The sequence below is a fragment of the Salmo salar genome, chromosome ssa06, assembly GCF_905237065.1.
Source record: "Salmo salar chromosome ssa06, Ssal_v3.1, whole genome shotgun sequence".
Classification (NCBI taxonomy): domain Eukaryota; kingdom Metazoa; phylum Chordata; class Actinopteri; order Salmoniformes; family Salmonidae; genus Salmo; species Salmo salar.
The window spans coordinates 47,338,852-47,353,638 of NC_059447.1; the positions used below are offsets into that span (position 1 = coordinate 47,338,852).

Consider the following 14,787-nt stretch of genomic DNA (forward strand, 5'->3'; position numbering starts at 1 on the left):
GCAGAAATGTTTTGGTACCCTTCCCCAGATCTGTGCCTCGACACAATCCTGTCTCGGAGCTCTACGGACAATTCCTTTGACCTCATGGCTTGGTTTTTGCTCTGACATGCACTGTCAGTTGTGGGACTCCAATCAAGTTGTAGAAACTTCTCAAGGATGATCACTGTAGATTGTCAAAACAATGGGAATGTTACTATAGATCATTCATAAAGACTTAATACGCATAGAATATCAAAGTTGCTCCACAAATCATTTAGCAAAATCATATGCTTATAAATCATAGGCTCCATTAATCCTTAAAAGTAGTTTTTAATTTGAAGTTCCACCATGTTGTGTGTTTAGGAGCCGGTGGAGGATCTGGATACAAAGAGGGTACTGGACCTTCAGGGTGATGCCCGCCTCCACATTATCTCGGGTGGGACTAAGGTGGTGCAGCATAGCCCCCCGCTCCGTGCCACTGTAGGACTCAAACGTCAGTTCCTACCTACTATGCTGTATATTATTCACTTATAATTATAAAGCACTTTAAATATATATTTTGTTATCACTTATCAATATAAAAACAAATCTATATTTTAGATCAATTATGTTTCAACTGTCATCTCAGCCTCAGAATAGATGGATTGAATCTGCCCTTGTATCTATCTTGTCTCACTAAGAGCAAATCATAATAGTTTGTTTTTCTTATTTTTCATTTTTCTGCAGCTGTGGACAATGGCTGTGTGGCTTATGTGTTGCGAACCGGATTCTATACCTCTCAGGTGAGGGGCTGCTGCCCTTGACTACCGAACTTGTCCAATAAGAACCGCTTGTTTTCATTTTCTGTTGCAAAATGTTTGGCTACGGTGTTCAGTAATGAATACAACCCTGGTGTTGTTAACCACGCCTGTCTACAGGGTAAACTGCTGAGGACCATCTTGTTTGGAGTGAAGAGGGTGACAGCCAACAACTTGGAAACATTCATCTTCATCCTCTTCCTCCTGGTGTTCGCCATCGCTGCTGCTGGCTATGTGTGGGTGGAAGGTGAGGGATGCAGTGAACAACGCAACGAAATCAATCAATCAAATGTGTTTTATAAAGCCCTTTTTATGTCAGCAGTTGTCACAAAGTTCTTCATTCTAAACCCCATGGAACAGGCAATGCAGAAACACAGTTAGTCCTACTTAGAGCATTTCTCCATTATACAGTTTGTTTATATCATGGCGGTAGTTTATTAGCCAAGAGACAATTTAAGGAGAGATTCTTTTACTCACTAAACATTTTTACTGAACATTGACAGTCTTGCCGAAGGGCCCTATTCATTAAAAAAAAAACATGACTTAAACACAAATTCCTCCTTTATAAAATGCTATAAAACAAATAGGCCCTGAGGTCAGGAGAGAGCAGCAGGTTTTTCTTGACTACATGCAGTATAACTGTATTTATTAATATTAATAATCAGGATCGGTACATCCGAACATCACACCTGCGGGACAGGTACAAGATGGCAACAACAACTGCCCGAGTTACACCAGGAATGCACAGTCCCTCCATCAGTGCTCAGACTGTCCACAATAGGCTGAGAGAGGCTGGACTGTGGACTTGTATGCCTGTTGTAAGGCAGGTCCTCACCAGACGTCACCGGCAACAACGTTGCCTATGGGCACAAACCTACCCGTCGCTGGACCAGACAGGACTGGCAAAAAGTGATCTTCACTGACGAGTCGCGGTTTTGTCTCACCAGGGGTGATGGTCGGATTCGCATTTATCATTGAAGGAATGAGCGTTACACCAAGGCCTGTACTCTGGAGCGAGATCGATTTGGAGGTGGAAGGTCCGTCATGGTCTGGGGCAGTGTGTCACAGTATCATCAGACTGAGCTTGTTGTCGTTGCAGGCAATCTCAACGCTGTGCGTTACAGGGAAGACATCCTCCTCCCTCATGTGGTACCCTTCCTGCAGGCTCATCCTGACATGACCCTCCAGCATGACAATGCTTCCAGCCATACTGCTCGTTCTGTGCGTGATTTCCTGCAAGACAGGAATGTCAGTGTTCTGCCATGGCCAACGAAGAGCCCGGATCTCAATCCCATTGAGCACGTCTGGGACCTGTTGGATCGGAGGGTGAGGGCTAAGGCCATTTCCCTCAGAAATGTCCGGGAACTTGCAGGTGCTTTGGTGGAAGAGTGGGGTAACATCTCACAGCACGAACTGGCAAATCTGTGTGCTCTCCCCTGCAGGAACTAAGGACCCTAGCAGGAACCGGTATAAGTTGTTCCTGGAGTGTACTCTCATCCTGACCTCTGTGGTTCCACCTGAGCTCCCTATAGAATTGTCTCTGGCAGTCAACACATCCCTCATCGCTCTGGCCAAGCTCTGTGAGTCAACAGTGTGTGTGTGGCGGGCGGGGTGGTATGTGGATGTATGTGTTGTGAAAGTGGTTCTGAAACTGGCATGGTAATGTTTTCTAGTACTTAATGATGCCAGTCCACCTCGCTGTTCTGCTATTTGACTCACCCCTTTCTTTCTTCTCCCTTTCATAGATGTTTTCTGCACTGAGCCCTTCAGGATCCCGTTTGCAGGCAAGGTGGAGGTGTGTTGCTTTGACAAGACGGGCACCTTGACCAGCGACCATCTGGTTGTGCGGGGGGTCGCAGGCCTCAGGTACACTTTATTTTTTTAGATTTTCCAGTATGATCCATTTCTTTGTTGCAAAGTTTTACAAAGACAGACTGGACCTGATGATATTAAGACATTTTAAAGGCTTCATAATGGCATCATAATGCATTGTAACGGTCTGGGTTAAGTAAAGTGTCTACCAATGCCCTTATGCGCTGGTGTCATACTGTGAGTATTGTCATATTGAGGAGTGACATTTAAAGAGCAACTGACATGTTTTTAGTATTATTTAATCAAATTAAAATCTCTGGAAGAATATGAAGTTCGTTTTTACGTTTGTTTGTAAACCTTTTCTAAACTCCTCCAGAGAAGGGAAAGAAGTGATGCCTGTGTCAGAGATCCCAGTGGAAACGCATCGGGTGGTTGCTACGTGTCACTCACTAGTTACCCTTGACGACGGACAGCTGGTAGGCGACCCCCTGGAGAAGGCCATGCTCACTGCTGCTGACTGGACCCTCACTAAAGGTTTTGTGTGTGTGTGTGTGTGTGTGTGTGTACACCTCAGGATTTTTGCTCTGTCTCCTCTTTGTACACCAGAAGTGAAAGTGTGTGTCTCCATATGTTTGCATCATATCTACCCTTCTGTCCCTCTCTCTGTGGTGTAGATGAAAAGGTGTTTGCTCGCGGTATAAAGACCCCAGGCCTGAAGATCCACCAGCGGTTCCACTTTGCCAGTGCTCTGAAGAGGATGTCTGTCCTCGCCTCCTATGAGAAACTGGGCTCCACTGACCTCTGCTATGTCTCCACTGTCAAAGGAGCTCCAGAGACACTCAGGGACATGGTAAAAATCATTGTTTTAAATAGAATACTAACATTTAATGTATAATTTAATATACAGTTGAAGTCGAAGTTTACATACACCTTACCCAAATACATTTAAACTCAGTTTTTCACAATTCCTGACATTTAATCCTAGTAAAAATTCCCTGTCTTAGGTCAGTTAGGATCACCACTTTATTTTAATAATGTGAAATGTCAGAATAATAGTACAGAGTGATTTATTTCATCACATTCCCGGTGGGTCAGAAGTTTACATACACTCAATTAGTATTTGGTAGCATTGCCTTTAAATTGTTTAACTTGGGTCAAACGTTTCTGGTAGCCTTCCACAAGCTTCCCACAATAAGTTGGGTGCATTTTGGCCCATCCCTCCTGGCAGAGCTGGTGTAACTGAGTCAGGTTTCTAGGCCTCCTTGCTTGCACACGCTTTTTCAGTTCTGCCCACAAATGTTCTATAGGGTTGAGGTCAGGGCTTTGTGATGGCCACTCCAATACCTTGACTTTGTTGTCCTTAAGCCATTTTGCCACAACTTTGGAAGTATGCTTGGGGTCATTGTCCATTTGGAAGACCCATTTGCGACCAAGCTTTAACTTCCTGACTGATGTCTTGAGATGTTGCTTCAATATATCCACATCATTTTCCTGCCTCATGATGCCATCTATTTTGTGAATTGCACCAGTCCCACCTGCAGCAAGGCATCCCCACAACATGATGCTGCCACCCCTGTTCTTCACGGTTGGGATGGTGTTCTTCGGCTTGCATGCCTCCCCATTTTTCCTCCAAACATAACAATGGTCATTATGGCCAAACAGTTCCATTTTTGTTTCATCAGACCAGAGGATATTTCTCCAAAAAGTACGAACTTTGTCCCCATGTTAAGTTGCAAACCGTAGTCTGGCTTTTTTATGGCGGTTTTGGAGCAGTGGCTTCTTCCTTGCTGAGCGGTCTTTCAGGTTATGTCGATATAGAACTCGTTTTACTGTGAATATAGATACTATTGTACCTGTTTCCTCCAGCATCTTCACACGGTCCTTTGCTGTTGTTCTGGGATTGATTTGTACTTTTCGCACCAAAGTACGTTCATCTCTAGGAGACAGAATGTGTCTCCTTCCTGAGCGGTATGACGGCTGCGTGGTCCCATGGTGTTTATACTTGCGTACTATTGTTTGTACAGATGAACGTGGGACCTTCAGGCATTTGGAAATTGCTCCCAAGGATGAACCAGACTTGTGGAGGTCTACAATTTTTTTTTTTTTAGGTCTTGGCTGATTTCTTTTGATTTTCCCATGATGTCAAGCAAAGAGGCACTGAGTTTGAAGGTAGGCCTTGAAATACATCCACAGGTACACCTCCAGTTGACTCAAATGATGTCAGTTAGCCTATCAGAAGCTTCTAAAGGCATAACATAATTTTCTGGAATTTTCCAAGCTATTTAATGGAACAGTCAACTTAGTGTATGTAAACTTCTGACTCACTGGAATTGTGATTAAGTGAAATAATCTGTCTGTAAACAATTGTTGGAAAAAGTACTTGTGTCATGCACACAGTAGATGTCCCAAATGACTTGCCAAAACTATAGTTTGTTAACAAGAAATGTGTGCAGTGGTTGAAAAAAATGGTTTTAATGACTCCAACCTAAGTGTATGTAAATTTCCGACTTCAACTGTATCTTTATGGTCAATATAATACATGTCTACTGTACTACACTTCATATAGAAGTACATCATCTCAGTGCTGAGTAGATACGTCATTGCTGCAGTTACAACCTGCTTATTACACTTTCTTTGCGTCATTATCATTGTTCTAACCATTTGTTTGTTTTTGTAGTTCTCAGAGTGCCCAGCCAGCTATGACCAGGTGCACAGGGAGATGTCCAGAGAAGGGGCCAGGGTTCTGGCCTTGGGATACAGAGAGATCGGACACCTCAGCCACCAACAGGTAACTCTACCTGTCCTGTCTAATTCACCTATCACCTACCTGTCCTGTCCTATCTAACTCAGGGTTTCTCAAACTTTTTGCGGCCGGGGACCCCTTTTGTGATAGCAAATTCATCAGGGACCCCCTCATAATCAGAACACAACTCACGTGAGATAAAAAGATAGCATACAGTGAGTTTTACTATGACGTTGGTAGTACATGGCTGGACAACCCAAATTTTGTGCCCTGGAAGACCTGCCTCTTAGCATTGGAGAGAAAACATTCGTTTTCAAGTACATTTCCTGCAATTCTACACATTTTGTCATGTGGCAGAGATAATTGTTGTTATTGCAGCTTTAAAGCTAATATCCTGCAACGCTACATATTCCATGGGGCAGAGCATTTTTCCATGGGGCAGAGAGGAAAAACGTAGCAATTTTAAAGCTTAAATGACAGTTCACTTGTGTAAAAACATTATAATAATACATTTGGGAAAAATAAGTATTGAGTTGAGAAATTGATAATTGGTGGAGTATATGTTAGCCTCCCAGGCCCATGTTGCCCAAGGTTAAGAACATAAATTGTAGATTAATAATATTACATTGTATTGTATAACACTCTCTATACTTATTCCATGGATCCCTTGGTCAAAATGTGTTACATTTGGGGACTCCCGGGTGGCGCAGTGGTCTAAGGCACTGCGTCGCAGTGCTAGCTGTGCCACCAGAGATTCTGGGTTCGCGCCCAGGCTTTGTTGCAGCCGGCCGCGACCGGGAGGCCCATGGGGCGGCGCACAATTGGCCCAGCGTCGTCCGGGTTAGGGAGGGTTTGGTCGGCAGGGATATCCTTGTCTTATCGCGCACTAGCGACTCCTGTGGCGGGCCGGGCGCAGTGCACGCTGACCAGGTCGCCAGGTGTATGGTGTTTCCTCCGACACATTGGTGCGGCTGGCTTCCGGGTTGGATGTGCATTGTGTCAAGAGGCAGTGCGGCTTGGTTGTGTTTCGGAGGATGGCTTTCGAACTTCGCCTCTCCCGAGTCCGTACCGGAGTTGCAGCGATGAGACAAGACTGTAACTACTACCAATTGGATACCACGAAATTGGGGAGAAAAAGGGGTACAAAATAAAAGTTCACGAAAATAGATCGCTATATAAAGCAGGCAGACTTGCTTCGAGGCATTTAGTTACTGTTCGATTGAACGGTATAGGATGGGCAAAACGAGTGACCTAAACGACTTTAAGCGTGGTCTGATCGCGTGGTGCCAAGTGCGCTGGATCCATTATCTCAGAAACGACCGCCCTCATGCACGACAGAATGGCGCGACAAACAAAGAACATCCAGTTAGTGGTCGAAAAGAGCTCGTTGATGAGAGAGGTCGAAGGAGAATGGCAATAATCGTGCAAGCTATCAGGCGGGCCACAAACAGGCAAATAACGGCGCAGTACAACAGTGGTGTGTAGAACGGCATCTCAGAACGCACAACTCATTAATCCTTGTCACGGATGGGCTGTTGCAGCAGGTGACCACCCAGATGACCACTTCTATCAGCTAAAAACAAGAGGAAGCAGGTCCAGTGGGCACGCAATCACCAACACTGGACAATTGAGGAGTGGAAAAACATTGCCTGGTCCGACGAATTGCCCGGTTCCTGTTGTGTCATTCTGATGACAGAGTCAGCATTTGGTGTAAGCAGCATGAACCCATTCTGCCTAGTGTCAACGGTACAGGCTGGTGGTGTGGTGTAATGGTGTGGGGAATGTTTTCCTGGCACACGTCAGGTCCCTTGATACTAATTGAGCAACATGTCCATTCCCCAAAGAATTCAGGCTGTTCTGGATGGGTGTACCTAATAAACTGTCCTGTCCTGTCTAATTCACCCGTCTTGCCCTGTTCTCTCTAACTCACCTATCTCACCTACTTGTCCTGTCTAACTCACCTAAGTCATCTATCGGTCCTGTCCTGCTCTGTGTGAGGGGATGAGTTTCCCGAAAGCCTCATAGTTAACGTGGCACGCTATTTCAATACTCTCAACAACCCAGCTACTCAGCCGAAAGAGAGGGTGGGGTAGTTCTGGGTCTTCAAGATAAAGTACCACGTTAGCTGCAAGGCTTTTGTGAACCTCAGCCAAGCGGTTAGTTGAGGGTGTCTCTCTTTTACAGCAGGGGTTGGTTGTTTGTGTGACTGGGTGCTTTGTGGCTGTCTGTACAGGTGCGGGAGGTGACTCGTGATGCTCTGGAGTGTGACCTGCAGTTTGCCGGCTTCATGGTCGTCTCGTGTCCCCTGAAGACCGACAGCAAGGCTGTCATTAAAGAGATCCAGGAGGCATCGCATCATGTGAGGAGGCTGTCTCAAAACACACTCACGCTCACACACATTCACACAGATTACAATTATTACAATAATATCAGGCACATCCATGCACGCAGTCACTCAGTCACGCGCACACACTGTACACCAGACATACACATAACCATCCTCTCCTCCGTCTCTCCCTCAGGTGGTGATGATAACAGGCGACAACCCTCTAACAGCGTGCCATGTGGCCAGAGAGCTCCACTTCATCCAGAAGGAACACACACTCATACTGCAGGCCACTCCCAACCAGGGTAGGGAAAACTAAGAGCCAATTTATGCTTGATCTGAAAACCATTCTGTCAGTTTTCACTCCAACCCTAATCTAGTGCACCTGATTCTAATAGCTGGTTGATAAGCTGAATCAGGTTAGTTACAACTGGGGTTGGACAGAAAGCAGACAGGACTGTAGCTCTCCACGAACATGGTTGGATGGCTCTGTACTAGACTAATCTACAGACTAATCCATTGATGATATAGCCATATGATTGTTGTAATGAAGGGATCTATAGTGGACAGTGCATGTGTTGTAGACCTGGGTCAAATGCATATATATTATACTTGAGCTGCACTTGATCTACTTCGCCCCAGTACAATGGAATAATATGCAAACCAAATCAAGCGCACCTTAAGTACTTGAGACTATTTGACATAATATGTATGTTTTTAACCCTGGTGTAGTGTGTCGCTTTTTTAAGAATGCCCTATAATACGGTAACTTGTGCCGTTGTTCCTTCCAGGTGAGTGGCAGTGGGAGTCTATAGACGGCAGTGTGTGTGTTCCGCTGCCCCCACCATCTGTCCCCTCGTTGGTTGATCAGTATGATCTGTGTGTGACGGGGGAGGGGCTAACCAGACTGACCAGTGACACCCGGTTGCTCCACGCCCTCCTGCCGCATGTCCGGGTGTTCGCACGTGTCAGCCCTAAACAGAAGGTCAGTCTTCTTGCCTCCATATAGACGTTAGCTATGTCAAAAATGGCACCCTACTATTTTTCTAGTGCACTACTTTTGACCAGGGCCCATAGGACTCTAGTCAAAAGTAGTGCACTATACAGTATAGGGATTAAATAGGGTTCAATTTTGGACACTGCCACTGAATTCTATTTTTGTGTCAATAAAGCTTTGTTCGATTTGATTACCTTTCAATTCCAATTGCTCTTATTTTACTAAATTTTTGTTGATGTAATGAATTTATTAGATAATAAAAAATAGACTACATATATTCTTGAGTGTACAAAACATTATGAACACATGCTCTTTTCATGACAGACTGACCAGGTGAATCCAGCTGAAAGCTATGATCCCTTATTGGGGAGTGTAGATGAAGGGGAGGAGATGGGTTAAATAAGTATTTTTCAGCCTTGAGACAATTGAGACATGGATTGCGTATGTGTGCCATTCAGAGGGCGTGTTGTTTAAGTGCCTTTGAACGGGGTATGTTAGTAGGTGCCAGACGCACTGGTTTGTGGTTTTTCATGCTCAACAGTTTCCTGTGTGTATCAAGAATGGGGGGGGTGCAACTCAATATTAGGAAAATGTTTTTCGGGTTTTGTACACTCGGTGCACAAGCAATACACTCAAGAACTGGCGGTATATTTTGAGGCTAGTTTTGTGCTAACTGTGTGTATTGTTATTGTGTTGCAGGAGTTTGTAATCACTAGTCTTAAAGGATTGGGCTATACAACATTGATGTGCGGAGACGGGACCAATGACGTCGGAGCACTCAAACACTCTCATATCGGTGAGGTCACTTGACATGTCACTCAAAGCTGTGCACAATATTCAGAAACGTTAACGGACACACCTGTCTTAGACCATGATACCTTCAATTCAACCTTTTTTGTCTCAGTAGGGAAATTTATGCCATCCTCTTATCATAAACAATGTCGCTATATGTGTATCATTTTGTGACCATTCTCTCTCTCTCTCTCTCTCTCTCTCTCTCTTTCTCTCTCTCCCCCCTCCCCCTACCCTCTCTCCTTCCCTCCCCCTTTCCCCCCATCAGGTGTGGCTCTGTTGGCCAACGCTCCAGAGCGTATGCCTGAGAGGAGGAAGAGGGGCAGAGAGAAGGAGACCCCAGCAGCCGACTCCAGACCCTCCCTACCTCCGGTCACCAGCTCAGGGGTCAAACTGACCTCCAGGGCAGCCAGGCAAAGGGTCATGGCCCAGAGAGAGGAGCAGCTAGCCGCACAGAAGGTGGTGCGTGTGTGTGTTGGGGTAGGGAGGGAGGGAGGGAGGGAGGGAGGGAGGGGTGATTGTGCGTGTTGTTAACCATTTGGTGTTTATTCTGTTGTAGGAGAGGATTAGTCAAGTCTTAAGGGAGCTGGAAGAAGATCAGATACAAGTAGTGAAACTGGGAGATGCCTCCATTGCTGCCCCCTTCACCTCCAAATTGTCCTCCATACAGTGCAGTGAGGAACATACACACACATAATCAATACACATTTTTATTTTATTTTATAAAATGTGTGTTTTTGTTTACACCCACACTGTATACAAACACAAATTAACACAAACTCTCGCTCACTCACTCACTGTCTCTCTCACTCACTCACTGTCTCTCTCTCTCTCACTCACACACGTTCTCCCTCTCCCTCTTTATCACCTCCTCCTGCCTAGTCTGCCACGTGATAAAGCAGGGCCGCTGTACGCTGGTGACCACACTACAGATGTTTAAGATCCTGGCGCTGAACGCCCTGGTGCTGGCCTACAGCCAGTCTGTCCTCTACCTGGAGGGGGTCAAGTTCAGTGACTTCCAGGCCACCCTACAGGGCCTGCTATTGGCCGGCTGCTTTCTCTTCATCTCCAGGTCAAAGGTGAAAGGTCACATGGAGGAAAAAACACTGTAGTGCTTTCTCTTGATAGTTTTTCTTCCTTCAGTTCCTTGTGTCCTCTCCTCCCTGCCTCCTTCCCTGCCTCCTCAAAACGTCAGAGGGAAGCGTTTCTTTTCCTTGAATCCTTTCATCAGTTCCCGACAGACATTTTTTAGGAGGAAAGGACATAAGGAATCGCGGAAAGAGTATTAAGAAAGAACCTGTGACATCCATGTAATGCATGTACTGTAGTTGTGATTGGTAGGAAACCATATCTTTATGTAGCCCTAGTGCTAACAGGTGTAGTTTCAAGTTAAGCCTCTAACTCAACTTAGGGGGTTTTCCCATTAAATTCGGTGCCCTGGTCCGTTTTCCTGGAGAGTGTGAGAATTCTACAAAATAAGTTTTGCTTTCACAAGACCTGAAAATAACCATTTCAGGGTGCGATTAGCAAGACGCACATTCTACATGACGTTAGCGAGCTAGCTTGTTTACAATTGGCAAAAAGTTCCATGTGACTCCTGATACTCTGGTCCTGGATCTTGGACCCGTTACAAATGCAGGTCCAGGATTCGTTTTAGCCAGGATTAATTTGTGTTTCACACATGCTTTATAGTGCGGCTCAGGGCACCAAACGCTCCAGGAAATGGATCATACAGGGGAGATGTGAAAGCGCCCTTTTAAGTTTTCATCCTATTTTCTCTTGTCCTGTCCAGCCCCTGAAGACTCTGTCTAAAGAGCGGCCCTTACCTAACATCTTCAACCTGTACACTGTTCTGACAGTACTGCTGCAGTTTGCTGTTCACTTCTGTAGTCTGGTATACCTGTACAAAGGAGCGCAGAGCAGAAGTCCTCCAAGGTACACACACATGCATACACACATGCAAGCGTGCAAACACATTCTCTCTCACACACACACAAACACACACACTATAGATACCTACAGACTTGCTCATACTGTATTTGCGCCCATACAGTACTAACCGTACATGTTCACCTTACAATTATTGACATTGTCTTGTTTCCAACCAGTCCAAATATCCCCTCTCATAATCCTCTGTCTGTTGTCCTTTATCTTTTAGGGCGGAGCGGTTTGCGGACCTGTACAAAGAGTTTGAGCCCAGTCTCATCAACAGCACAGTGTACATAATGTCTATGGCCATGCAGATGGCTACCTTTGCCATTAACTACAAGGTACTGCTCTTCCTCCTCCATGTCTTAGGTTTAATGTAGCCTTCATGATCCCTTATAAGGCCTTTCTTTGCATATAAAATATTTTTGAGGCTTCTATATAGGGCTTATGAAGGCTTCATTAAGCCTACATAAGGGATACCTAATAAAAAATGTGGCCCATTTTCTATACAATGGATAGACTATGCAGTACTTATCCTAGCCATCATTGAATAACACATGTATTCCACTAATACTGTGTGTTTTTCTAGGGTCATCCTTTCATGGAGTCTCTGAGTGAGAACAGACCGCTGCTATGGAGTATCGCCCTTTCAGGTCTGGCCATCGTGGGCCTTCTCTCAGGATCCTCGCCTGAATTCAACGAGCAGTTTGCTCTTGTAGATATACCAACAGAGGTCAGCATATATTATACAGATGTCGGATCTTAATTTGATCACAAAAATGTCCTGCTCATTAGGAAATTCAAATGAGCTTCGTGATTTATAGTAGTTATGTTAACTGAAAAGCAGCAGTTCTCTTTCTCCTTGCGGGAGCAGTCGAGTTTTTCAGACCAGTGGGGCTATATTTGTTCATATTCTGTAGGCTAACCATTAGCCTATCCATTGTCACATAATGAAAGGTGCGAAAATCAATAATAGGCTACTGTTTGTTTCACAGTCTATTGTTGCTTGCTAGGTCTGTGCATTTTCAATTAATCAATTTAGCATACCTTATATTATTTATAATTATGTTTTATGTTGGATGTGCGCTCACAATCTAATTGTTATTTGTCCGATGATTTATTATTTCTTAAAGGTATTTTTTAAAGAGTGTGTTTTTCGTAATTGTTTTGCTTTTATTGAAGAGGCAGTGGGATGGATTTGAAACAATGCCGACACAGGCATATCTGTCCCGGGGTCAGCGGCTGTAGACGCTGGACCACACAGGCACTGAGGCCACCAATAATTGATTCTGCCTATTGCTTGCCTTGAACATATAATAAAACAATTGATTAAAAAAAAGGATTTTCCCTAACAAAAAATACATACACCCCCAACAAATATTTAAATGTTTTATAATCCACATAAGAATTCACACGAGACGCACTGTAGCCTGCCTAGAGCCTGCATAGGCTCCTTGAACTGGCACACAGTGAACCTGCAGGCTAAGATACATTGTAGGTACGCTATTGCATTGTACATAAACATTGCTTCCAGCTGCCCCCTGGCGGTGATTCTAAATATTTCTTCAAACATTCAACTCCTGCTTGATTATTTTCCTCCTGCAATGAAACGGGTCAAATTAAGATCCAATATCTGTACTTTCACACACATTTTGTGTGATTGCCTTGATGTATTGCTTCATAACTTGTTATAACCTTTTTATAATGAATTAACTAAGTTTATAGTAATATGTTTGGAAGTTCTCCATTTAACTGCTTTTTAGTCCAGGACTAGGCTTAATCTGTGTCTGGGAAACCGGCGCAAAAGGATGTATAAATTATTATAATCTATGTGTTTTCTCCCTTGCAGTTCAAGCTAGTCATTGCCCGCGTCCTGGTGGTTGACTTTGTCGCTGCCCTGCTGGTCGACCGCGTTCTGCAGTTCCTGCTGGGCAAAGGAACCCTGAGGCTGCCTTCCTGAATCGCCATGCCAACAGCTGCCTTGAGCAACCCGCTGCCCTCAGCAACCAAACTGTAAAGGGAGAGGTTTGAGGAGACTTGTGGAGGGAGGAAAAGATTGAAGGCTGATGTGACGCACAAGACAGCTGAGGAGATGGACTAGGCATGTCAGGCAGACGCGCAGTACTGCTGCACCACACCCCTAAATGTTACCCCATCTCTCTACTGTCCTGCTTTGTCCCTCTGTTCCCCCTCTTCACTAATGTATTTAAAATTATATTTATTTTATGCTAGAGACAAACTTGGCCTCAAATGGTATTTGCTTTCTTTCGAATACTTTGAGCGTTTTGGTTGATCCTGCCAGTAGCCCCAGATAAGCAGGGTTTGCACTTTTGGGACTGTTCCGTTGCGCCAGGCAAGCTGAAACAAGTGCAGCTAAAGTATTTGAAAGAAAATAAATACTATTGGATACCCAGGTCTAGTTAGACTCCCCCTCTTGCCTTCCCGTTCCCCCTCTCCATTCCTCCCTCTATCACTGAAGGCCAAGAAGACAGCAGTATTGTGTGGCGTTTGAGATTGTGTGCCGGCCCATGTGAAATGCACACACACACAACAGGGCGTTCTCCAAGAGAATTGCGAAGTGTTTGATTTTTTTCCATTTCGTTTTTTCTTCTTCATTTTGTAAAAAGATAAAACTCTTACAGACTTATAAAAGACCAAAAAATACAAGTGGTGCTTTTTTTGTCAAGTGCTACTTTGTCATGTTCCATTGGTGCACTGCCTACTATAGGGGTTGAACATATATTTTTTAAGTGATGAGTGAGCTGCATACATTTGAACTGGAAGTCAAGTTGAGGCCACAAGAAAAGCCTTCAGATCTTTTTGCTTTATGTTTGAGAGGACTTTAAGTCCCGTGTGGCTCGCTTGGTAGAGGATGGCACTTGCAATGCCAGGGTTGTGGGTTCGATTCCCATGGGGGACCAGTATGAAAAATGTATGCACTCAATACTGTAAGTCGCTCTGGATAAGAGCATCTGCTAAATGACTAAAATGTAAAAATGTCTGGTGCACTCTTGCTTGCTACAATGGCAATCTATTGTGACAGATTAAAATCTAGTAGTTGATTTTGGTGATGAGATTACTACACTGACAACAGAGGTGGGATGATGTCATGATGAATGTGGTACGGGCCACCCATAGACCAAAAATATAAACGTAAAGTTTTGGTTTCATGAGCTGAAATAGAAGATCCCAGAAATGTTGCACAAAAAGCTTATTTCTCTAAAATGTTGTGTACAAATTTGATAATCATCCCTGTTAGTGAGCATTTCTCCTTTGCCAAAATTATCCATCCACCAGACAGGTGTGGCATAGCAAGAAGTTCATTAAACAGTATGATCATTACACAGGTGCACCTTGTGCTGGGAACAATAAAAGGCCACTCTAAAATGTGCAGTTTTGTCACACAACACAA

The 14,787-nt window shown here is 44.4% G+C and overlaps 1 protein-coding gene across 4 annotated transcripts in view; it reads left to right on the forward strand.

Annotated features, from left to right (window-relative positions):
* The window catches only part of atp13a1 (ATPase 13A1), a 26,342-nt gene extending 12,303 nt beyond the window's left edge, over positions 1-14,039 (forward strand). For 2 of the 4 annotated variants that reach the window (XM_014204356.2, XM_014204359.2), the window contains exons 7-25: positions 343-472; positions 706-761; positions 897-1,023; positions 2,219-2,356; positions 2,522-2,642; positions 2,965-3,122; positions 3,263-3,438; positions 5,266-5,376; positions 7,565-7,690; positions 7,854-7,962; positions 8,449-8,642; positions 9,354-9,450; positions 9,715-9,908; positions 10,006-10,120; positions 10,329-10,525; positions 11,239-11,381; positions 11,605-11,716; positions 11,965-12,108; positions 13,225-14,039. In XM_014204356.2, the coding sequence (XP_014059831.1) occupies positions 343-472; positions 706-761; positions 897-1,023; positions 2,219-2,356; positions 2,522-2,642; positions 2,965-3,122; positions 3,263-3,438; positions 5,266-5,376; positions 7,565-7,690; positions 7,854-7,962; positions 8,449-8,642; positions 9,354-9,450; positions 9,715-9,908; positions 10,006-10,120; positions 10,329-10,525; positions 11,239-11,381; positions 11,605-11,716; positions 11,965-12,108; positions 13,225-13,335 (2,559 nt within the window). In that variant the 3' untranslated portion in view covers positions 13,336-14,039. The remainder of the gene's footprint in view (positions 1-342; positions 473-705; positions 762-896; positions 1,024-2,218; positions 2,357-2,521; positions 2,643-2,964; positions 3,123-3,262; positions 3,439-5,265; positions 5,377-7,564; positions 7,691-7,853; positions 7,963-8,448; positions 8,643-9,353; positions 9,451-9,714; positions 9,909-10,005; positions 10,121-10,328; positions 10,526-11,238; positions 11,382-11,604; positions 11,717-11,964; positions 12,109-13,224) is intronic. The other 2 variants (XM_014204357.2, XM_014204358.2) reach the window with 2 other exon arrangements.
* Positions 14,040-14,787: the final 748 nt, after the last annotated feature.